Genomic DNA, 23,454 nt, shown 5'->3' on the forward strand with positions numbered 1-23,454 from the left:
CAATAGGGAATATTTCCATTTAAAAATTTGTCATTATGTGCACGTTGCAAATTCACAAAAGACTAATAATAAAAAAAAAGGTCGCAGGTTTTAAAAGAAGGGGTGGGACATTTTGACAGTTTTCAAATGGTTAATCGTGGTCATGTGACCAGGGTGACGTCACCTGCGGGAATCTTTAATCGTCTTTGGTGGTCCACAAGCGAATTCCTTAAGAAAAACAAAACAACTGAAGTGTTTAAAAAAAAAAAAAAGCTTAAACAGCTATCGATCTTTAAAAGTTTGCAAAGTGTATATCCACTCGACCATGTCTTGACTGAGATTTGTGTTAAATGAACGTTCACTTTATTGTCAAAAGTAAACTCGGACATACAAAGTTTACATATTACAAACACACGATGTTTTACCATAAGTTCAGGACAATAAATACATTTATGACCAACTGAATTGGATTTGTTGTCTATACAGGGACAACGGCGAACGACAGACCACACACAGCACAGGCTGGGAGAGTCGGGGAAGAGATGATCCGCCATTGCGGAGGTAGTTTCGCTCCGTCTCTCCATCAGAGTCAAACTGCAAATAAAGTCAGGATACCGACACATCTAATGTAAAGCGAGATTGAGTAAGATATAACAAAACGAGGTGAGTTGACCAATACTTGTCATTAATATCTTTGCTAAGTAAATGGGTTTCGCACAAACATTGGGAGTTGCAATTAAATGGTCTTTGTTAACGCAGAGTATATTTTTATCTAACTGTGATTAAACCTCACCAACTATTTGATCCAATATTATCCTAAATCTAAAAAAAAATCTTTGTTTTACAGTTTAATGTGTCAAGAAAAAGTTTTGTGAGGTGTTTCAAGTAAATCTTAAATGCTAGCAATAGTTCACATAAATTTACATGCATGCACTGAATGATTCTTTTTTAAACACTTTGATTTATTAAAATGTTCTGGCTTGATGTAACATCTTATTTAGACATATAGCACATCAGCTCTGAATAAGTACATTAAAGGAAATGTTCACCCAAAAATGAAAATGATCTGATCATTTACTCACCCTCATACATCCCAGATGTTTATAACTGTCATATTTCTTCAAAACACAATCCAAGATTTTTAGAAGAATATCTCAGCTCTATAGGTCTATCGAATGCAAGTGCATGGTGGCAAGAACTTTGAAGCTCAAAAACACACACAAAGGCAGCATAAAAGTAATCAATACTAGCAGTGGTAAAATCCATATCTTCAGAAGTGATATGATAGGTGTGGGTGAGAAAGAGTCAATATTTAAAAAAATGTCAACCATAAATTCTACTCTCTGGCCAGTAGGAAAAATGCAAATTGCAAAAATGTTATGCTGCAATTTTATCTCTAATAATAGATATAAAAATAGTTCAACCAAAAATGAAAATTATGTCATGATTTACTCACCTAACACATACAATGTTCAAGTGTTTTTGAACACAAAAGGAAATATTTTGCATAACGTCCAACCATACAACAAAAGTGAATGTGGACAGTGGCTATCATGCTCCAAAATGACAAACACCATAAAAGTAGTCCATACAACTTGTGCATTATATTCCCAATCTTCTGTAGCCATATGATAGGTTTGTGTAAGACCATAATATACTTTTTAAGCTACTGTATGGCTTCAGAATTAAGAAGTTTTTATGGTATTTTATTGTCTTTTTTTTGGAGCTTGACAGCCCCGTCCCCTATTCACTTTTATTGGATGGAAAATAGCTGCTAAGACTTGATACAAAATATCTCATTATGTGTTCCAAAGAAAAAATGAGTTTAGAATGTACAGTAATTAGAGTGTGTAAATAATGACAGAATTAAAATGAGTGAGTGAACTGTTCCTTTCACAATCATAACGAACTGTGTATTTTTCTTTTGTCTGCTCTTTATAAGAACTCCTTGTGAGATGACCAAGCAATGGATCCACAGCATCTTCAAACACATCCCTGGTCTCCATTTGGATGATGTACCATCCTTACCATGAACACCAGCAACAATGAAACCTTGCTGGGGAATGTTACAGATGTGGGAGACAGTAGGATCTGGGTGGTGGAGTCTGTCGTCATCTTAGCGATTGCCCTGTTTGTTTGTCTGGGCAACCTGCTCGTCATGTTGACCCTTTATCGTAAGCCCTACCTCCTAACGCCAAGCAATAAGTTTGTCTTTAGCCTGACACTGTCCAACCTCCTGCTGTCTTTATTGGTGTTGCCATTTGTGGTTGCCAGCTCTCTTAATGGAGAATGGCTCTTTGGTGTTGTGTGGTGCAACTTCACAGCACTGTTATATCTGCTCATCAGCTCTGCCAGCATGCTCACTTTGGGAGCCATTGCCATCGACAGGTGAGGAATATTGTTCATTGATTTTCATCTTGCAAAGTCATCTTTAGTTCCTTAAACCTCAAAGTGAGTTGGTGTGAGCCATAAACATTCTGTAGCTGCAGTGTAAATGAATGGGTGCAATGTTGAATGGTTTGTTGGGATCTACTGCCTTGGCTTTACCCCTGGCATGAAGGAATAGGGACAAATTAATTCACAAGATTTTCTTACAATAACATAGCATCTCAATCAGATGTTTCTTAAAGGAATATACAGAGGTTCACTTCAAATTGAGCATGATAGGCAACATTTGTGGCATAATGTTGATTACCACAAAAATAATTTTCTTAAAAAAAAATTAAAAAGCTGCAGCAAAAATCGAGGTTACAGTGAGGCACTTACAATGGAAGTGAATGGGGCCAATATTTGGAGGGTTTAAAGGCAGAATGTGATGCTTATAATTTTCTTATAATTTTGAACTTTCATTGTAAATGCCTGAAAGTAACTCAGATATTTGCTTTTTTTAAAGGAAGTTCATTTTTGTGGTAATCAACATTATGCCACAAATTCTGTCGACTGAGCTTAACTTGTATTGAACCTGAAATATTCCTTTTTTACCTTTATGTATGGAACTGACTGAAATTTAAAGTAATATTTAGAGTTCACTACAAGTTAAGCTCAATTGACAGCATTTGTGGCATAATGTTGATTATTTCCCCAAAATTTATTTTGACTTGCCTCTCCTTTTCTTTTAAAAATCGGGTAGTTGCTTGGCGCCATGCGAGGTTCGGACAAAGCAGGAAAGCTTTGGTCTAGATATGTATATAGTAGAGAGAGTCTTTTTCTACCATTCCCTCAGTGAAATCTGCTGGTGGTGAAATTTGATTAAATATGATATTAATGCTTTTAAAGAATTCTATCTTGATCTTTATTCCACATCTTCATATACTGATGAAGATATTAGTAACTTTGTGGAAGCATTAGAACTCCATAAACTGACGATTGAGCATAACAATTCTCTTGATTCTGAGATAACCTTGGAGGAGGTTGGCAAGGTAATTAAGGCCTTGCCTACAGGCAAGAATCCAGGGCCAAATGGCTTAGCTGCTGAATTTTTTAGATCTTATGCTACAGAACTTGCTCCACTTTTGTTAGAAGTTTATACGGAAACATTAAAGAATGGACAGCTTCTTGTAACCATGACACAAGCCTGGATTAGGCTGATACTTAAAAAGGACAAAGATCCAAACAAGTGTTACCATCCATTTTCCCTGATCAAGCTAGACGTTAAAATATTGTCAAAAATTCTGGCTAGCTGATTAAATAAAGTAATGACACCTCTTATACATATACTGTTGATCAATTGGGGTTTATTCAGGGCTGCAGCTCTTCTGATAACATTAGGCGTTTCATCAGTATTATGTGGTTAGTGGCGACTGATCAGACTCCAGTCACTGCCATCTCACTTGATGCCGAAAAGGTGTTTGATATGGTAGAAAGGGATTATCATTTTAAGATTTTGGAAATATACGAGTTCAGGAATACTTTTATTGGATTGATTAAGTTACTTTATAGACACCCAGTATTGGTGGAACAAAAAAATTGATTAATTTCAGATTATTTTACTCTGTATAGGGGTACCCGGCAGGGTTGCCCTCTTTCCCCATTATTGTTCTGTCTTGCCCTGGAACCATTAGCAGCCGTGATAAGAAAGGAAGATGATTTTCCAGGGGTAGTGTTGGGAGGTATGGCGAATAAGCTTTTGCTTTACACAGATGACATTTTATTATTTGTCTCCATCCCCACTAGATCTATGCCTTGCCTCCACATAATTATTAATTCCTTTTCTAAGTTCTCAGGATACAGAGTCAGTTGGTCTAAATCCAAAATTTTGGCTCTGACAGCATGCTGCCCAGTAACGGTTTTTCAGCCAGGCGCCTTCCAGTGGCCCAAACAGGGCATAAAGTATTTGGGAATTTTATTCCCAGCAAATTTGTCTAATTTAGTTAGAGTTCATTTTGACCCCTTTTAATAAAAAGGTTTTCAAGTGATATGTGCAGGTGGGCTTCATTACATTTATCTATGATTGGGAAGGTTAATGTTGTTGATGTCCCCCTCTCTTATTTCAGTTTGATAGCATAGCGAAGTCCTTCATTTGGAATGGTAAGCAGATTACAATTTAATAAATTACATAAGGTTGACAAGGGTGGGCTAGGCCTACCCAAGAATTTGTTTTATTATTATACTTTCGGTCTCAGACATTTGGCTCATTGGTCGCTTCCAGCTGAGAGAGACCCTCCCTGGTTTTTTATTGAACAGGAAGTTCTTCAGAATCAGAAGCAGCTTTATTGCCAAGTATGCTTACACATACAAGGAATTTGTCTTGTTGACAGGAGCTTCCAGTATACAACAATTCAAAAACAATACAAAAACAGCAGCAAGACATAGATGTAAGCCCGTTTATCGGTCCAATGACGGTCTCCAATAATACGGGTGAAGGTCTCTGCGCGTTACAGTCTTTCTTGTACGCAACACAACAATATTAAATGAAATACATTTTCTCTTATGTATTATCTCGTTATTTCATCTGACTCCATAAATGAAAAAGGTTTTTAATGATATCTGAGTATCATTAAAAGTGAGCGAATGTTTGATTATTCCTTTAACTCTTTAATTATATTTTACCCGTTTAGATTAAGAAACTATGTAAGCTTTGAGGTCCTCGCGTGTTTTCTCTACACAGCGGTCTCCACGATCCTAGCGGCCAGTATTGGATCATCAAACAGAGGTAATTGCTATATACCTGAGATCGGTCACGTTCACGTATACACAATCAAAGATACTTCAGTATAGCCCCATGGAATTGCATACACTTGAATGTAACTTAGCGTTTTCTTCAGTAGAGTCACGGCCACTATTACAGATGTAAGTTGACCAACATAACTTCTCTTATAATAGCTTTGGATTGGCCATGCGTGGTTTCCCACGTACACTTATCTGGAGAAACATCAAATTAAAACAGAGGTAAGACACCCAGATTTAGATTGGTCAAGCAGCGTTTGCTGTTCTAAGCGGAAATTCCCTTTTTGTCTTTGCAAACCAAGTACACTTGAATCGATGCCAAATATTAGTAGTCACTAATCTGGCCTTAGACTTGCGGTAACATCACGAATCGTTTAATCTGTTTGGGAAACACAATGTCAGAGTCAGTCAGAATAAAATCAAATGTTGACAATTTATTGACCAGGTAACATAATCAATTCCTCAATTCCAATTAGACATTGATAAGTCAAAGTTAGACATTTTATCAAAACATAAGAAATACAATTGCAATCACCTGAAATAAACTACAAACAGTAAACTGTTTGGGATAGATCTGATTACAGAGAGCCCTGAGCAATGTGTAGCCTCTCCTTAAATACCCAGATAATTCAACATGCTTACCAAATGGTGGTGTCTGTCATTATAATTAGATTTTGGTCCCCTGTTGAGGGGTTCCTGTAGATTAACATACAGGAGGTATGGAGGATCTGGGGAGGGCACACCTTTAAGGGGCACACCACATTTCACATATTTTATAACTTCTTTTAGCTTTTCATTATGGCTGGGAGGATGAGACCAGTTTACCAGAGCACTGAGAGACTTTAAATGATACCAAACATGTTATAGTTACTTTTTGTACACACTTCACATTGCATAGGTTTTTAGTGAGCTTTAAGTGAGGAGGAGGAGTAAGATGAAGATACTTTAGAAGGGAGGTGTTAGCTGCACAGTATGTTGCATCTCGGATGTTGCTGTTACATCTGCGAGAGAGTTCAGATGTTAATTCTCATGAGAGCCTTTTGTTTTCTCGAGGAGTAGCCCAGACTCACTGGCACCCGCCTTACAGTTTTCCCGTTTGGCACCGTGGGCCACACACAGGGTTTCCTGCGGTGTCACTTCAGTCTTTGTAAGGTGGGCAGCTGTAAGGGGCTGAGAGCAAGTGCCATGTCTGTTGATAGACCTGATGAGGCATCTGAAGTCGCAACACAGTGTCTGGTTGAGGTTAGCACATGTGTTCAGTTCATAGAGTCCATCAAGGCATTTGTGGCTTGTTCAGTGGACATGTCATTCCATCATGGAGAAACATCTGCTTCTGGTTGTACCTTTAATGATGATCTGACTCTTTGAAGAATTCTCTGCCACCTCCATTGGTGGTCTTCTGGGCAGACCTCAATTAGGTGAAGGAGTTCTCCCTGGCAATGCATATACACCTGAACAGCTTCTTAAATGACCATGTAAAGATGAAACTCTGAAGAACTTAACTGACACAATAAAAGGTTGAGTAATACATGATGAAAAGACAAACAATGAATCAATGTCACCAGTGCAGTGGTAATCCAGGTCTCAAGTGTGTATTTAAAAATGCAAAGGGGACTAATTAATCTGAATTAATTAAAGGAAAGGTGGCACAGAGCTCAAGGCAATTAGAACATGTATCATCAATATACCATATTACAGTGGATACTAAATTAAAGGAAACATACCACAAAGTCAGTATAACTAGTATTTCCATCAGTGGCAGGCATCATTAAACATATAGTTATAATACTAATTCTATGATTTTAGAATCACAGTTACAGACATATACAATAATAATAACAGTGTTAATTCAAAATGATCTAATGTGTGTGATTTGGTGGCTAAGTCTGTCGATGATACATGTCTATTTTCAAAATGTGAAGTGGATCGATAGAAGCCTCTGCATTTCATATAGATCAACTTATTTTATTTTTATATTGTTATTAGCAATGCGTTGGAAACCAGGGGCCCTCTGGTTTGCAACCATTCAACAACAATCAATTGGTTTGATTTATACGTGCGTGGAAATGTTGAAATTTTGTTGCTTGCAATTAGTAATTAAATCATCGATGTGTGACTGTAGCCATGCACGTGTCCCATGTATATTACAGTATTTAAAAGGAAAGTTGTAAATAGTGCCTGTTTTATGGAAACAGGTTTGTAATATCCTATGTGTGAGAGGCTATGTGTATGTGAGAGGCGGGCCAGATCTTCAGTGGATTAGTATCTTCAGAATCTTGGCCATTATTTTGTTCCATGATGTGTCAGTAATAAAAGTGGGTGCTCTGTATGTTTAGGAGATGGGTGGAACCTGATCTAGAGCAATTGGTGTTGTATAATTTTTGGTTCGGTGCTAAACCGGAGGCCGTACTAGATATTTTTGTTTTTGTGGAGCTGTGAGGTGTGAATGGCCTGTTAGATTTGCTTTAGCACCCATCTCCAGCATGGCCAAATTGATGTCCTGGCTTGAGGCGAGGGGATCAGAATTCTTTTTCATCTGTCCCTCACGACATTGTAACCTGAAATATGAACAACTACAGAAAGAAAACAGTTAATGTTGAACCTTTAATTAATTTGCATTTAGACATGTGGTACTTTATTTTCCTCCGATGGTCAAAGCCAAACTGTTACAGACAGCTTTAGTCTCATAATGTATGGTTTGTGCCATCAGGGGAGAAACATGTACCATTGCAATGTCAATGCAAATTTTATTTCAAAGATCAAATTAGACTGAGCATCTTTGGTGAGATCTGAATTACTGCTGATATTTTAGTGCAGTTTGGAGTGTGAAGCACCTTAAGCTGTTCTCACAGTTGAGTCTGTACAGTCTGCTGTTGTGAGCAATATAAGCCCCAGTTCTGCTGGGGAACTTTCTGAGCTTTGTTTTATTGCTCCCAACACAGCTCTGTGGTCAAAGAATCAATTCACATTTTGGTGATGTGTCTTCTGCTTAGCATTTTTTAAGGATGCTATTCACACGTTTGATCATCTATGACCTATGATCTCGGTGGTCCGTTAGGGTTATGAAATTTTGCCTGATGTTTAGCATTTTACACACAAATTTTTTCATTGTCTATCCAGTGGAATGGTTCCCTGATCAGATTTTAAATTCAATTGGTGCTTCTCAGCGAGAGATGATTTGGTTCATTATCATGTGCCACTGCATTGGTGCACAGCAAACAACGACCGTATACTCCTCCCTCTTGGCACTGAGAGAGAACCAATGAAATTCAAATCACAAGAATTTTCAGGGCGGTAAGGTTGTTAGGTTTGCAGTGTCACTACAAATATACATGTCTAATATACATCTGCAATGCCATGCATAACCTTTCCCGTCTGTGGCCATGCATGGCCATTATAATATAATGCATATTATAATGTGATTATAATACAACTATATTATATTAAAATAGTATAAATTAAACTGATTTTATCACTGGTTTCTGGAGGGCTTCTGGAGCGATGTATTTATCAGTCATAAATCATGCCTTCAGTGACCTTGACTAGTTGGTCCTGCTGCAGGTGCGGTGTCAGCTCTCCATCAGAGCTCCACAGTTCTTGTTGGTACTGTTTTGAGTTAATAGGAATAGTCTGAACCGCACTCTCAGCAGGAACAATCAGCCTGTCAGGCTGCCATTCATCTCCCTATGGGGATGGAGGCCACATATCCCTATTGGTGATGGTATTTTCCATTATTCCGTTTGCGTTGTGGGCCACGCCCTTTTGGCAGTTTTGTTTTTAAACTCTGTGAAGAAATTTGTGAATAGTTTCAACAGGTGAGCTATAGAGCGTTTTTTGGCAATGTTTTGCTTGTTTTCTCAAATCTCTTTCTCTTTTTGGCAATCTCTTATGAGATGGTTACACTTTTGCAATAATGGCATTGCATTTTGCTCTGAGATCTTTGGTTAAGTTTCTCTGGGCCTTTCCCTTCTGTTAACCATTTTGCAGGCGCTTAACACTCACGGGGTTTTGATCTCCACCTGCTTTCTATTCTTGAACCCCAGTCTACTATTGATCTGAGCGTGTGTTAGGCGGGTCGACACCATTGGATAAAGCCGTTTGAACTGGGATGCTGGCATTTTTCTTAACAAGCTGTAGTAATCGTCATGGTCACGGTTTGCATTTTCTAGGCCTGAGTGTTCTTTGTATGTTACCCATAACCGTTCAGCGTGCGTTTCAAATGACTCATTACTGGCTTGTTTGATTTCAAATATTTTTCTCCAATCTGCATGTGTCGGTCCCTCATGTCTAATAATGCCTGTTTTAGGCGTCTCGTAGATCATTTAGATCGGTTTAGTTATTGTCTCGGTTCATAATGTTGCCAGATTTCATCTCTGTGGTTAGTTTTGGTCTGAGCTCCTCAGGAATTGTGAAGAGAGCTATTTGCCAAACATCTCTAGTTTCTAATTTGTACACCGTGGCCTGTAACATCAATGCTTCCCAGTAGGGTTGAAGCGGCCCTTTTCTCGGCATAATTCCTACGACTTGTTTATGTCTAGAGCATTCTTAGCATGTTAGCAGGCGGCTGATTGTTGTGATTTCATCATCCGCGTTGCGTCATGGTTTTAAGCACAGCGACATTAACTGATTTCTTTGGCAAGTCATTAGATTTTGTTCGAGTCTTTACTGAGCTTTGCAGGTTTGGTTCTTCAGGCCGCAGGTTCACAAGAGCTTCGATTCACGAGTTTCTCTCTGTGGCCTGTCTCCTAGCTGGCATTGTCATCATCATCATTTTGAGTCTCTAGCTCAAAGGTTTTATCCAGTGCTGCTCGTTTAACTGCAGCTACTGGAAACCAGATTATCACAGCAATCTTGAGAGCAGATATGTAATTCCTGCGGTTTTAAGTTTTCTTTGAATTTGATCAATTGTTTTTGCCATTTCTTGGCGTTGTCTAGCCCACCCCTGTTGCTTTCGTGCGTGAAGGCTTCGACTTGTGCTCTTAACTTTTGCAATTAGTCAGATCGCAATCTTTCGATTTCTTTGATATTTGCTATTGTTAGTTCGTTCTCGGTTATGGTCTCGAGGTCGTTACTGACGAAGCAAATAAACAATTACAGCGGGAATGTTATTGTATTTTGATTTTGATTTCAATTTAGCACCCTCAGCAGAATACCAGGATATTAATTCGTTGTTGCTCCACTTTAATTTTAGTCCCTTGTCGCTTAACCGAACAAGGAGGTTTTTAATTGCACACCTAAAATATCCATAATTTCCCGTCTATACAGCTGCTGTGCTTTCCCTGGAAAGACATGTTTCCAGTCTAATTCTTATGCCCACGGAGTTTTAGGTTCGGTCTTAATAGATGTGAGGTGTAAACAATCTCCCCTCAACACTTCTAAAAGGCAAATAAAGATTGACTTACCACAGCAGCTGGAGATAGGTGAGAAGGTCAAACCTCATGTCCGGGCAGGGATCAAGTTGAATGTTGCGCTGGAAAGGCGTTGCTCGTCTGGTTCGCGAGATCACGGAAGGGCTGTCACCACTTTGTAAGCCCGTTTATCGGTCCAATGGCGGTCTCCAATAATACGGGTGAAGGTCTCTGCGGCGTTACAGTCTTTCTTATGCATAACACAACAATATTAAATGAAATACATTTTCTCTTATGTATTATCTCGTTATTTCATCTGACTCCATAAATGAAAAAGGTTTTTAATGATATCTGAGTATCATTAAAAGTGAGCGAATGTTTGATTATTCCTTTAACTCTTTAATTATATTTTACCCGTTTAGATTAAGAAACTATGTAAGCTTTGAGGTCCTCGCGTGTTTTCTCTACACCATGGTCTCCACGATCTAAGCGGCCAGTATTGGATCATCAAACAGAGGTAATTGCTATATACCTGAGATCGGTCACGTTCACGTATACACAATCAAAGATACTTCAGTATAGCCCCATGGAATTGCATACACTTGAATGTAACTTAGCGTTTTCTTCAGTAGAGGTCACGGCCACTATTACAGATGTAAGTTGACCAACATAACTTCTCTTATAATAGCTTTGGATTGGCCATGCGTGGTTTCCCACGTACACTTATCTGGAGAAACATCAAATTAAAACAGAGGTAAGACACCCAGATTTAGATTGGTCAAGCAGCGTTTGCTGTTCTAAGCGGAAATTCCCTTTTGTCTTTGCAAACCAAGTACACTTGAATCGATGCCAAATATTAGTAGTCACTAATCTGGCGCTAGACTTGCGTTAACATACTGAATCGTTTAATCTGTTTGGGAAACACAATGTCAGAGTCAGTCAGAATAAAATCAAATGTTGACAATTTATTGACCAGGTAACATAATCAATTCATCAATTCCAATTAGACATTGATAAGTCAAAGTTAGACATTTTATCAAAACATAAGAAATACAATTGCAATCACCTGAAATAAACTACAAACAGTAAACTGTTTGGGATAGATCTGATTACAGAGAGCCCTGAGCAATGTGTAGCCTCTCCTTAAATACCCAGATAATTCAACATGCTTACCAAATGGTGGTGTCTGTCATTATAATTAGATTTTGGTCCCCTGTTGAGGGGTTCCTGTAGATTAACATACAGGAGGTATGGAGGATCTGGGGAGGGCACACCTTTAAGGGGCACACCACATTTCACATATTTTATAACTTCTTTTAGCTTTTCATTATGGCTGGGAGGATGAGACCAGTTTACCAGAGCACTGAGAGACTTTAAATGATACCAAACATGTTATAGTTACTTTTTGTACACACTTCACATTGCATAGGTTTTTAGTGAGCTTTAAGTGAGGAGGAGGAGTAAGATGAAGATACTTTAGAAGGGAGGTGTTAGCTGCACAGTATGTTGCATCTCGGATGTTGCTGTTACATCTGCGAGAGAGAGTTCAGATGTTAATTCTCATGAGAGCCTTTTGTTTTCTCGAGGAGTAGCCCAGACTCACTGGCACCCGCCTTACATAGATAATAAAAAATTATAATAATAATAATAATAAAAAAGAAATAATTATACATATACAGTGAGGAAAATAAATATTTGAACACCCTGCTATTTTGCAAGTTCTCCCACTTGGAAATCATGGAGGGGTCTGAAATTGTCATCGTAGGTGCATGTCCACTGTGAGAGACATAATCTAAAAAAAAATCCAGAAATCACAATGTATGATTTTTTAACTATTTATTTGTATGATACAGCTGTAAATAAGTATTTGAACACCTGTCTATCAGTTAGAATTCTGACCCTCAAAGAACTGTTAGTCTGCCTTTAAAATGTCCACCTCCACTCCATTTATTATCCTAAATTAGATGCACCTGTTTGAGGTCGTTAGCTGCATAAAGACACCTATCCACCCCATACAATCAGTAAGAATCCAACTACTAACATGGCCAAGACCAAAGAGCTGTCCAAAGACACTAGAGACAAAATTGTACACCTCCACAAGGCTGGAAAGGGCTACGGGGAAATTGCCAAACAGCTTGGTGAAAAAAGGTCCACTGTTGGAGCAATCATTAGAAAATGGAAGAAGCTAAACATGACTGTCAATCTCCCTCGGACTGGGGCTCCATGGAAGATCTCACCTCGTGGGGTCTCAATGATCCTAAGAAAGGTGAGAAATCAGCCCAGAACTACACGGGAGGAGCTGGTCAATGACCTGAAAAGAGCTGGGACCACCGTTTCCAAGGTTACTGTTGGTAATACACTAAGACGTCATGGTTTGAAATCATGCATGGCACGGAAGGTTCCCCTGCTTAAACCAGCACATGTCAAGGCCCGTCTTAAGTTTGCCAATGACCATTTGGATGATCCAGAGGAGTCATGGGAGAAAGTCATGTGGTCAGATGAGACCAAAATAGAACTTTTTGGTCATAATTCCACTAACCGTGTTTGGAGGAAGAAGAATGATGAGTACCATCCCAAGAACACCATCCCTACTGTGAAGCATGGCAGTGGTAGCATCATGCTTTGGGGGTGTTTTTCTGCACATGAGACAGGGCGACTGCACTGTATTAAGGAGAGGATGACCGGGGCCATGTATTGCGAGATTTTGGGGAACAACCTCCTTCCCGCAGTGAGAGCATTGAAGATGGGTTGAGGCTGGGTCTTCCAACATGACAATGACCCGAAGCACACAGCCAGGATAACCAAGGAGTGGCTCTGTAAGAAGCATATCAAGGTTCTGGCGTGGCCTAGCCAGTCTCCAGACCTAAACCCAATAGAGAATCTTTGGAGGGAGCTCAAACTCCGTGTTTCTCAGCAACAGCCCAGAAACCTGACTGATCTAGAGAAGATCTGTGTGGAGGAGTGGGCCAAAATCCCTCCTGCAGTGTGTGCAAACCTGGTGAAAAACTACAGGAAAAGTTTGACCTCTGTAATTGCAAACAAAGGCTACTGTACCAAATATTAACATTGATTTTCTCAGGTGTTCAAATACTTATTTGCAGCTGTATCATACAAATAAATAGTTAAAAAATCATACATTGTGATTTCTGGATTTTTTTTTTTAGATTATGTCTCTCACAGTGGACATGCACCTACGATGACAATTTCAGACCCCTCCATGATTTCTAAGTGGGAGAACTTGCAAAATAGCAGGGTGTTCAAATACTTATTTTCCTCACTGTACATACATACACTCACCTTCATACATACCCACATACACACACGTAGTGCAAATCTATTACAAATCCGTTATATAAAGAACAAATATATAACAATTATGTACAGTGTAATGTATGTAATGGCAGAAGTGGATATGTTGGATAGATAGACTTAACTGTGTATTGCACATAATTATTGCTCAATGGGGCAATTTAACTATTCATGAGATGGATAGCCTGAGGGAAAAAACTGTTCCTGTGCCTGACGGTTCTGGTGCTCAGTGCTCTGAAGCGTCGGCCAGAAGGCAACAGTTCAAAAAGGTAGTGGGCAGGGTGAATGGGGTCCAGAGTGATTTTACCAGCCTTTTTCCTCACTCTGGAAGTGTATAGTTCTTGAAGGGGGGCAGGGGGCAACCAAATATCCTCTCAGCAGTCCGAAATGTCCTCTGTAGTCTTCTGATGTCTGATTACGTAGCTGCACCTAACCAGACAGTTATTGAAGTGCAGAGGACAGACTCAATGTCTGCTGTGTAGAACTGTATCAGCAGCGCCTGTGGCAGGTTGAACTTCCTCAGCTGGCGAAGGAAGTACAACCTCTGCTGGGCCTTTTTCACAATGGAGTCAATGTGGATCTCCCACTTCAGGTCCTGTGAGATGGTAGTGCCCAGGAACCTGAATGACTCCACTGCTGCCACAGTGCTGTTTAGAATGGTGAGGGGGACAATGTTGGGGTGTTCCTCCTAAAGTCCACAATCATCTCCACTGTTTTGAGCGTGTTCAGCTCCAGGTTGTTTTGACTGCACCAAACAGCCAGCCGTTCAACCTCATTTCTATATGCAGACTCATCGTCATTTGCAAACTTCAGGAGCTTGACAGAGGGATTCTTGGTGGTGTAGTCATTAGTGTAGAGGGAGTAGAGTAGTTGGGAGAGCACACATTCGTGGGGAGCACCAGTGCTGATTGTACAGATGGTGGAAGTGAATTTTCCCTGCCTCACAAGCTGCTGCCTGTATGTCAGAAAGCTGGTGGATGTCCACTGACAGATAGACGTGGGAACAGGGAGTTGGTTTAACTTAGTCAGGAGAATAGCTGGGATGATTGTGTTGAAAGCCGAGCTGAAGTCCACAAAAAGGATCCTTGCGTATGTCCCCTGTCTGTCAGATTTTGCAGGACATGATGCAATCCCATGTTGACTGCATCATCCACAGACCTGTTTGCTCGATAAGCAAATTGAAAGGGATCTAGATAGAGTCCAGTGATGTCCTTCAGGTGGGCCAACACCAGTCTCTCAAATGACTTCATGTCAGGGCGACAGGTCTGTAGTCATTAAGTCCTGTGATTTTTGGTTTCTTAGGGACAGGAATAATAATTGAGCGTTTGAAGCAGCATGGGACTTCACACTGCTGCAGTGATCTATTGAAGATCTGTGTGAAGATGGGGGCCAGTTGGTTAACACAGGAATGAAGGCACGCTGGTGAGACGCCATCTGGGCCTGAAGCCTTCCTTGACCTTTGCTTCCTGAAAGACACGGCACACATCGTCTTCACAGATCTTGAGTGCAGGTTGTGTAGTAGGAGGGGGGAGGAGGGGGGTTGCAGGAGGTGTTAATGTTAGTTTGAAGTGAAGGTCTGAGTGCGTGTGGGATGTGAAATTGGGCCTTTCGAATCTGCAGTAGAACACATTCAGGTCGTCAGCCAGTCGTTGGTCCACCACAGGGTTGGGGGTAGGAGCCCTGTAATTAGTAAGCAGTGAGGCCACTCCACACTGATGCAGGGATGTTAGCTGTTTGCCAGTTGGCTATTTAGCCAGTGAAAAGCCTCTTAATCAAACTTACTGGAGAAGTTAAGTTACACACCATTATCTCACATTTGCACTCGTAATGGACAAAAGTGTCTGGAGTGTTTAATTCGAACATTTATTTAAATGTTGCCTCAAGTCTGTTATGGAATTCAAGATTTTACATAGATTATATTGGACCTCTCTAGATTGTATAGGCTTGGCCTTGAAGACATAACCACCTGCTGGTGATGCCAATCAGAGGATGGAGACACAACTCATGTTTTTGGTGGTGTGCTGAGATCAAGGAATTTTGGTTGAAGGTTCTGAGTTTTGTGTGTGACGTGTTGGGCACTCAGGTTTCGTTTTGCCCCAGTCTCTGTGTTTTGGGCAATGTGGCTGTCATCGACATAGGAGATAAACACAAAAAAAAATGGGTCCTGACCAGTGTTATGATTTGTTTCTGGTTGTTTCAAGGGGATGGAAGTCGGCTGGAGCACCCTCAATTTGGTAGTGGTGCGAGGAGATGGGGAGGGTGGCAACTTTCAAGGAGGTGTCGTGTAGAAGGCTGGGGATCTGGGATTCATTTGATTGGAAATGGGGCAGTAATTTGATGATTTTGGGGGACTCTGGGTAAGGGACTGTGGAGAGAGAGGTGTAGTTTTAGATGTGTATGATTATTATTGATATATGTTTTAATGTGTGTGTGTATATATATATATATATTCACACACACACACACACAACAGTTATTTCCAGTCCTCGAATCTGATTGGATGAGAGACGCTCCATGAGCACTGATGGTCTGAAACCACCAGCACTCGGACGCTTCACTGTGTGTATCACTCCGCTTGTGTTCGTCGTCCAAAACTAGTGTGTAAGAGCAGTGCATGTGTTAAGAGCTAATGTAGGCTATGTGTCTCTGTTTACATTTCCTTTTTTGTCTTTGACATTACATATTAGCCAGCAGGTGGTGGCAATAGATAATTTTTGTGTGTAATATGAGCCAGTTGGTGACGTGAAGTGAATCCGTTAAGTCATTGTGCACAAAGAACAGCGCTCTGTGATTGCTTATATAACTACTACATTACTAAAGCTAGGAAATAGCATTAAACGGCTTTAAACAAACAACTTCAGCATTAAGGCTCATCGCAGCTGAGAGACACAACAGACTGATTGATTACAGAACTCATCGTGCTTACCTCTTACTGTAATAAAGTAAGTTCCATGCACAAATGCGTCACACTTGCTCATGTGATATTGCTTATATATATATATATATATATATTTTATTTTTTTTCTCTGTGTATGTGTACTTATGTTAGACCACGGGATGTTTGTTGGCAGACAAGGGTTGTTGATTGGGGAGGGGTAGTAGTGGGAGATAAATTTTAATTCATTGTATACATGTTTTGTTTTTCTTTTGTCTTCTTTGAATCAATAAAATGTTAATCTTAAAACAAAAATCTGTTTTACAGTGAGGCTCTTACAGTGTAAGTGAATAGGTTACATTTTTGAATGTTAAAATACTCTTCTATTAACCTTTTCTGTGAGTTATAGCCAATTTTACAACTTCATTGCCACGACAATGTACTGTCAACAAACCCTAAAATTACTGTAAAATGACTATTTAAAAAACTTTACAGATCAAATAATACATGCATTTTAACAGAAGAATGAATGCTTTTATAAAATTATAAGTCTCACATTTCTGTTTAAACCCTCCAAATATTGGCCCCATTCACTTCCATTGTAAGGTGGGACAAGTCGAAATGAATTTTTGTGGTAATCAACATTATGCCACAAATGCTGTTGATTGAGCCTAACTTGTATTGAAGCCGGAATATGACAATTTGAAGTTGTTAAATTTAACTGAAAATCTTCCCCTTTGTCATAGCTCTCAAATTGCACTGGCTCATATTCATCCTTGCTGCGCCATGTTTTGTTTTGAGACACATGAGAACCAATGCCATTTGGTTTCATTGATGTCAAACCTGGTGTGATGCTTTTTGAATAATTGCGGCACAATTAATAAAAAACATTCTGAATCGCGTCATGACCTCACGTGATCATTAAACCCCAAATGGCTGTGATTCAATTAAAAAAATATCGTCTGCATGTGCTTCTTGCAACAAAGTTTAAATGTGCAGCTCTGTATGGCGTTAGCCTTGTCAAGTCATTTTTATTTGTATAGCGCTTTTCACAATAAACATTGTTTTAAATCAGCTTTACAGAAAATCATGTTGTGATGTCTGTATTTTAGCATATTACCCAAACTTGAAGCACGTTTGAGGGTCATGGGACAGTGTTGTCAGTGTTTTTAGAGCAGTTGTGTGCTCACCCACAATTTACACTCATGCCCTTAGTGACACGTTTGCTTGAGTTTGGTTTGGTGTGCTAACGTTATGTTTACAGTGCTCCAAATTAGCTCCAAAGCGTTTTTTTTTTCTCGCTTTCCCGTGTTTTTTAAATGCTTCATGAAATTGAAAAGAACTTTAACAAACCCATTGTGAGACACGTTCTGTGCTTTACGTTGCGCTATGTAAGAACACGTTCTGTCTGAGTTGCTCCCTTGACCCTTGCAATCATGTAGATATTTAAACAGGTTTAACCAGTTTTCTTCTGTTCTCTCAGGTACTATGCAGTGCTGTTCCCTATGGTGTACCCTATCAAGATCACAGGAAATCGGGCAACAGTAGCTATCGTCTATCTGTGGCTGCATTCTCTGGCGGGCTGCATTCCTCCTCTGTTTGGCTGGTCATCATTTGAGTTTGACCGCTTCAAGAAGACATGCACGGTAGCTTGGTATAGTGAGATTGGCTTCACTGCCTTCTGGGTCGTATGGTGCTGCCTGATTCCTCTCTTTGCCATGTTGGTGTGCTACAGCCTCATCTTCCGTGTTGCACGGCACAAGGCTCGTAAGGTGCATTGTGGGACAATTGTAGTAACTGAAGTGCCCTCGTCATCTAATAGAAATGGACGAAAGAACTCCACTACCTCTCTTTCGTCCATGGGAAGTCGTAAAGGTATGATCTATGCTGGCAGTCAGTGTAAAGCCCTGGTCACAATTTTGGTGGTGGTTGGCACCTTCTTGATCACATGGGGGCCATATGTGGCCATGATTTGCACAGAGGCAGCATGGGGGAAAGGAAGTGTGTCACCAGGACTGGAGACTTTGGTGACTTGGCTGTCGTTTGTCAGTGCTGCCTGTCATCCTCTCATATATGGGCTGTGGAATAAGACTGTAAGGAAAGAGCTGCTTGATATGTGCTGCGGTAACCGCCACTACCGAGAATATTTCATCAGTCGCCACAGGAAGTCCCGTCTCTTTAGCATTTCGGACCGAATTACAGGTAAATGCTTTGGTCCCACTCTATATTAGGTGTCTTTATCTATTATGTAGTTACATTAAAATGCAACGTATTTATCGTGTAACTATATGATGTTCTGCACAATTCTGACAAGATTCACATTTGCTGCTATTGAGGTTAAGGTACATGTAGGTTTAGGAGTAGGGTAAAGTTTGGGGTAGGGTTAGTAACAGTGTAACTACAGATGTAATTAAATACAGGTACTTCAAATGTAAGAACAATGCATCATCACTTATGTACATAAGTACATTGTATCGAATAATCAAGTGCATAGTAGTTAAAGACACTTAAAATAAAGTGGGTCCATATTTAATATGCCATTTTTAATATGCCTTATCTGTGTAAAGCTAAATGCAATGTCACAACTTTGTTGTCATGACAACGTAATGGCTGTAAAGCCTATATATAGTCTTCTAAATGCCGTAATGCCAGTAAGTCGCTGATTTTATCACACTAAAATCACATTAACACGCAAAATGCTTATGTCTTGTTTCTATACTTTTGAACCTTGTGTATTATTATTATTATTATTTCATCTTTTTTATTTTTATACCCTTTTCTCCCCAATTTGGCACGCCCAATTTCCACTACTTAGTAGGTCCTCGTGGTGGCGCGGTTGCTCACCTCAATCCGGGTTGCGGAGGACAAGTCTAAGTTGCCTCTGCTTCTGAGACAGTCAATCTGCCATCTTATCACATGGCATGTGGAGGCTTACGCTATTCCCCGCGATCCACGCACAACTTACCACGTGCCCCATTGAGAGCAAGAACCACTAATCGCGACCATGAGGAGGTTACTCCATGTGACTCTACCCTCCCTAGCAACCGGGCCAATTTGGTTGCTTAGGAGACCTGGCTGGAATCACTCAGCAAACTCTGGATTTGAACCTGTGACTCCAGGGGTGGTAGTCAGCATCAATACTCGCTACCTAGGCCCCCTAACCGTGTGTATTTAAATTATTACGGTCTGGCCCCATTCACTTCCATTGTAAGTGCTTTACTGTACAGTAGCCAGCATTTTACATTTGTTTTTAATTAAAAGGAATGTTCCAGGTTCAACACAAGTTAAGCTCAATTTACAGCATTTGTAGCATAATGTTGATTACCGTAAAATTTCATTTTGACTCGTCCCTCCTCTTTTTTTAAATAAATAAATAAAAAAAGTCTGGGTGACAGTGAGGCACTTACAATGGAAGTCAACTGGTTCCAATGTTTATGTTAAAATACTCAAGACGTAAACAGTATGCATGTTAACATGATTTTAGAGTGAGAAAATCACTTACTAACCTTTTCTGTGTAATTTTACATCTTTGTTGCCATGATGATGTAATGTAAAAAAAAAGAATTATACCTCACATTATGAGGCATGATGAGGATATGTAAAGTCATGTGTGTCCTGTTTTTAACTGAGATCTTTTTATGTTGCAGATCTTGGTATGTCTCCACACCTGACGGCCATGTTGGCAGGTGGAGGGCAGCTTTTAGGTGCTGGAAGCAGCACAGGAGATACTGGCTTCAGCTTTTCCCAGGACTCAGGTAGTTGTAAATGTACAATAAAATTGTATCCGTATTTCATATTTATTTCAATATAACATTGTTTTGTAAATGTCACTCCGCAGGTACAGATATCATGTTGCTGGAAAACTGTTCTGAGGGTGCTGAAAGCTCACACTACAGCGCGTTGTTCAACAAGCGCAAGAGCTCAGTCATGTTTGAGGATGAGGTTGATCAGCAGTCTAAAGGTACAGTGAACTAGCTCTGGTACAAAACTATATTGCTATAATAATGCCACAAAGTCCAGCGGCTCCACTGATTTTAAGGAAAGTTTGCACCTGAAATCTAGCTTATTTGTTGGAGTTAAATTTTGTTCACATTTAATGGAAACATCCATAGGTGCCATTCAGGCAGAATGCGTAAAAAGCTAGATGCAGCAGAATGAGTGGAACAGAATGCAGATGTCTCAAGAAGCATTTTTAAACGTTCTTTTAACTAAAACAGCGAGACATTGCGCAGCGGTCAAAGTTGTCCACCTAGCACGTTTACAAAGAAAATCAGCACAGACGAATGCAAAAATTATGGTGTGTTAACAGCCTCTTGAACCGCCTTATAACCATGGTCTAGCGGTTAGCACATGTGCTCTGAAACCACATTACATGAGATTTCCAGGCATCAGTTTATTCTCTACTTTTGACATAACAATGTAAACAGTCATGCTCACAACTCTAGCGTACATTGGATAAGCTGGTACCTCTAGTAAAGGTGTTTACATGCAACACACAACCTTAACCCGATAATGGAAATCTATTTTATGGTGTTTACATGACTGCACGTTGTCTGCTTACTAAGCACAATTGGTTTGATGCTCATTAAGCCGTGGTGCTCATGTGGGCAATTCGAGTTCAAATCTGGCCTGCTATATTCCGTACTCCTTCTCCTCCACCTTTTACACAGTTGAATATCTCCTGCAGTTGTAATTTGGTAAATAATGTAGTCCTTTCAGATTCTATATTCTGAATTTCCTTTGTTTTTTAACCAGGTGAAGATCAGTCCAGGCACCTGGTGAAGGTGGAGATACATCAGATGATTGACAGCTTTGCATCCAGAATGGCGAAAACCATTGAGAGCGATGCCAAACTTTTTCTGTTCGGAGCAGAGTCTCTGACTGACAGTATTTCATGTCGACCGGCACAGAGGGGCTCACGATACCCGGACGGTCAGAGGGTTCGACTGCAGAGTATTGATGAGGGAATTGTGAATGATGAAAAGGGTGAAGATGAGGAGTATGAAATAGAGGAAATATGTGCGTAGAGTTGATAGGGGCAAGTTATCACACTATGTAGGATAAGTTGTTAAAAAAGTAACCTGCCATTAAATAGATTATTATGGGCAATTTAGGTCACATGAGCAATTCTTTTTTTTGTTGTTTTGAGTGAAGTATTGCTTAAATATGCAGATTTTTCTGTGTTCGCCTGCTTTTAAAATATTGTGCATTGCTTCATATCATATTTTCCATGTGTGGCCAGTAGTATGTGGCCATGCTTATAAACATTTTAGAATAATGTTTAGACCTGCCAACAGTGCCTATATGAACTGCTATTTAGAACAGGGTTATTCCAAAGTTTGTGTAAAAAGCAAAATATGTCAATTTCCACTATCACCAGTTCTGATGGTGACGATCCTTAACAGTTTTAGGCCTTCAGTTTTGTTGTTTTCTAGCACTGCCTGAACTTATAATCTTCAGGAACTACAATGACAACATCATTTTTTATATTCTGGTAGGGTCATGGTATACAAATTAGACATTTCAGTGAATGTTTGTTTTTCTTTCTCAATTTGTGCCTAAAGCCGTTCATAATATTTGTACTACCATGTCTTATTTTTTAAATTCTCCAGACCTGAAGGTGAATATTATTTTATTGATTTAATGTCTGTATGTTCTTTTGGTATATAGCTGTCTTTATATTACATTATTTCAAGATGTAAACATTTTGTAACATTGAATGACTAATTAGCAGTCTTTTTGAAAACATTTAAATTAAAAATTTATTTGATATCTTTATGATAATAAACTTGTTGCTTGTGTATTTTTAAGTCTGTTTTGCACAGTGCTTGGTAATGTAAAAGTGTGTAATGATTTAGTGTCTGCTGAACATCTGTAAGGATTTCAGCCAACTTTGGTGCAGCATCAGAGAAGACTGCGCAAATATGTGCATAAATAATTTTAAACAAAAGAATACTGTCTCTGAGAAGAAAAAAATATCTGTTATACTTTACAATAAGGTTCCATTTGTTAACATTAGTTAACAAAATTAGTTAAAAGGAACAATGAACATTACAGCGTTAATTAATATTTTTGTTAATGTTGTAGCACTTTATTTTACAGTACTGTTCTACATTAACGTACTATATAATTACACAACTACAGTACTTATTAGATATCACTAACCCTAAACCTTACCCCAACGCTAACCTTAACCCATATTAAGTACATGTAGTTACCTAACATTACTTAGTACTTTCTTGGCTAAGTACACGGCAAGTATACTGAAAGTACATGTACTGTGCTACTATTAATTTCAACATAAATACATTTCTAAAATCAAAAGTTGTACTTGTTAACATTAGTTAATGCACTATGATATAATAATAAATAACAATGGACAACTGTATTTTTTAACTAACATAATAAATGCTGTAAAAAATAAACAGCATTTATTTTTTAAATAGTTGCCGGGGGCAACTGGGGAAAAGGAGCCCTTCTCCTCTTCCAGACGGCCACGCTGTGGGAGCAGCCATCATGACTGAGGATGCTGGCACTGGGATGACCAAGGCTTCAGGCACTGGCTCTGGGATGGCTGATGCTTCAGTCACCAGCTGAAACATAAGGGCAAAACATAAACATGCTTTGAGAAAAAAAGACAGGGAACAATGATGCCACCATCCTCATCAGGCGAAACACAACCTGGCGAGGTCATAGTTGGGTCACTGGAGGGTGCACGGGTCCCTCGGTGGGTTATGTCCTCCGGTGATGTCACTGTCCTGGCACACAAAGCATGAA

At 39.6% G+C, this 23,454-nt stretch overlaps 1 protein-coding gene across 3 annotated transcripts; it reads left to right on the top strand.

The window, feature by feature from the left end:
- The first annotated feature begins 179 nt into the window (after positions 1–179).
- Positions 180–22,405, top strand: gpr161b (G protein-coupled receptor 161b). 3 transcript variants are annotated; one of them, XM_052140436.1, is made up of 7 exons: positions 180–354; positions 466–642; positions 1,922–2,367; positions 18,161–18,879; positions 20,325–20,432; positions 20,516–20,638; positions 21,433–22,405. In XM_052140436.1, exons 3-7 carry the CDS (start codon positions 2,009–2,011, stop codon positions 21,702–21,704), a joined length of 1,581 nt encoding a protein of 526 aa, XP_051996396.1. In that variant the 5' UTR covers positions 180–354; positions 466–642; positions 1,922–2,008; the 3' UTR covers positions 21,705–22,405. The 3 variants fall into 3 exon arrangements, with proteins under 3 accessions (XP_051996396.1, XP_051996395.1, XP_051996397.1); XM_052140435.1 differs by having other exon boundaries at positions 180–642; XM_052140437.1 differs by lacking the exons at positions 180–354; positions 466–642 and having other exon boundaries at positions 2,085–2,153.
- Positions 22,406–23,454: the final 1,049 nt, after the last annotated feature.

Source organism: Xyrauchen texanus, chromosome 13 (genome assembly GCF_025860055.1).
Source record: "Xyrauchen texanus isolate HMW12.3.18 chromosome 13, RBS_HiC_50CHRs, whole genome shotgun sequence".
NCBI lineage: Eukaryota > Metazoa > Chordata > Actinopteri > Cypriniformes > Catostomidae > Xyrauchen > Xyrauchen texanus.

Excerpts from the sequence above, each read along its gene's own strand:
- gpr161b (XM_052140435.1), top strand. The coding sequence starts at position 2,009 with ATGAACACCAGCAACAATGAAACCTTGCTGGGGAATGTTACAGATGTG. Across the intron at positions 20,433-20,515 it reads CAGCTTTTCCCAGGACTCAG|GTACAGATATCATGTTGCTG; the intron begins GTAGTTGTAAAT and ends GTCACTCCGCAG. Across the intron at positions 20,639-21,432 it reads GGTTGATCAGCAGTCTAAAG|GTGAAGATCAGTCCAGGCAC; the intron begins GTACAGTGAACT and ends TTTTTTAACCAG.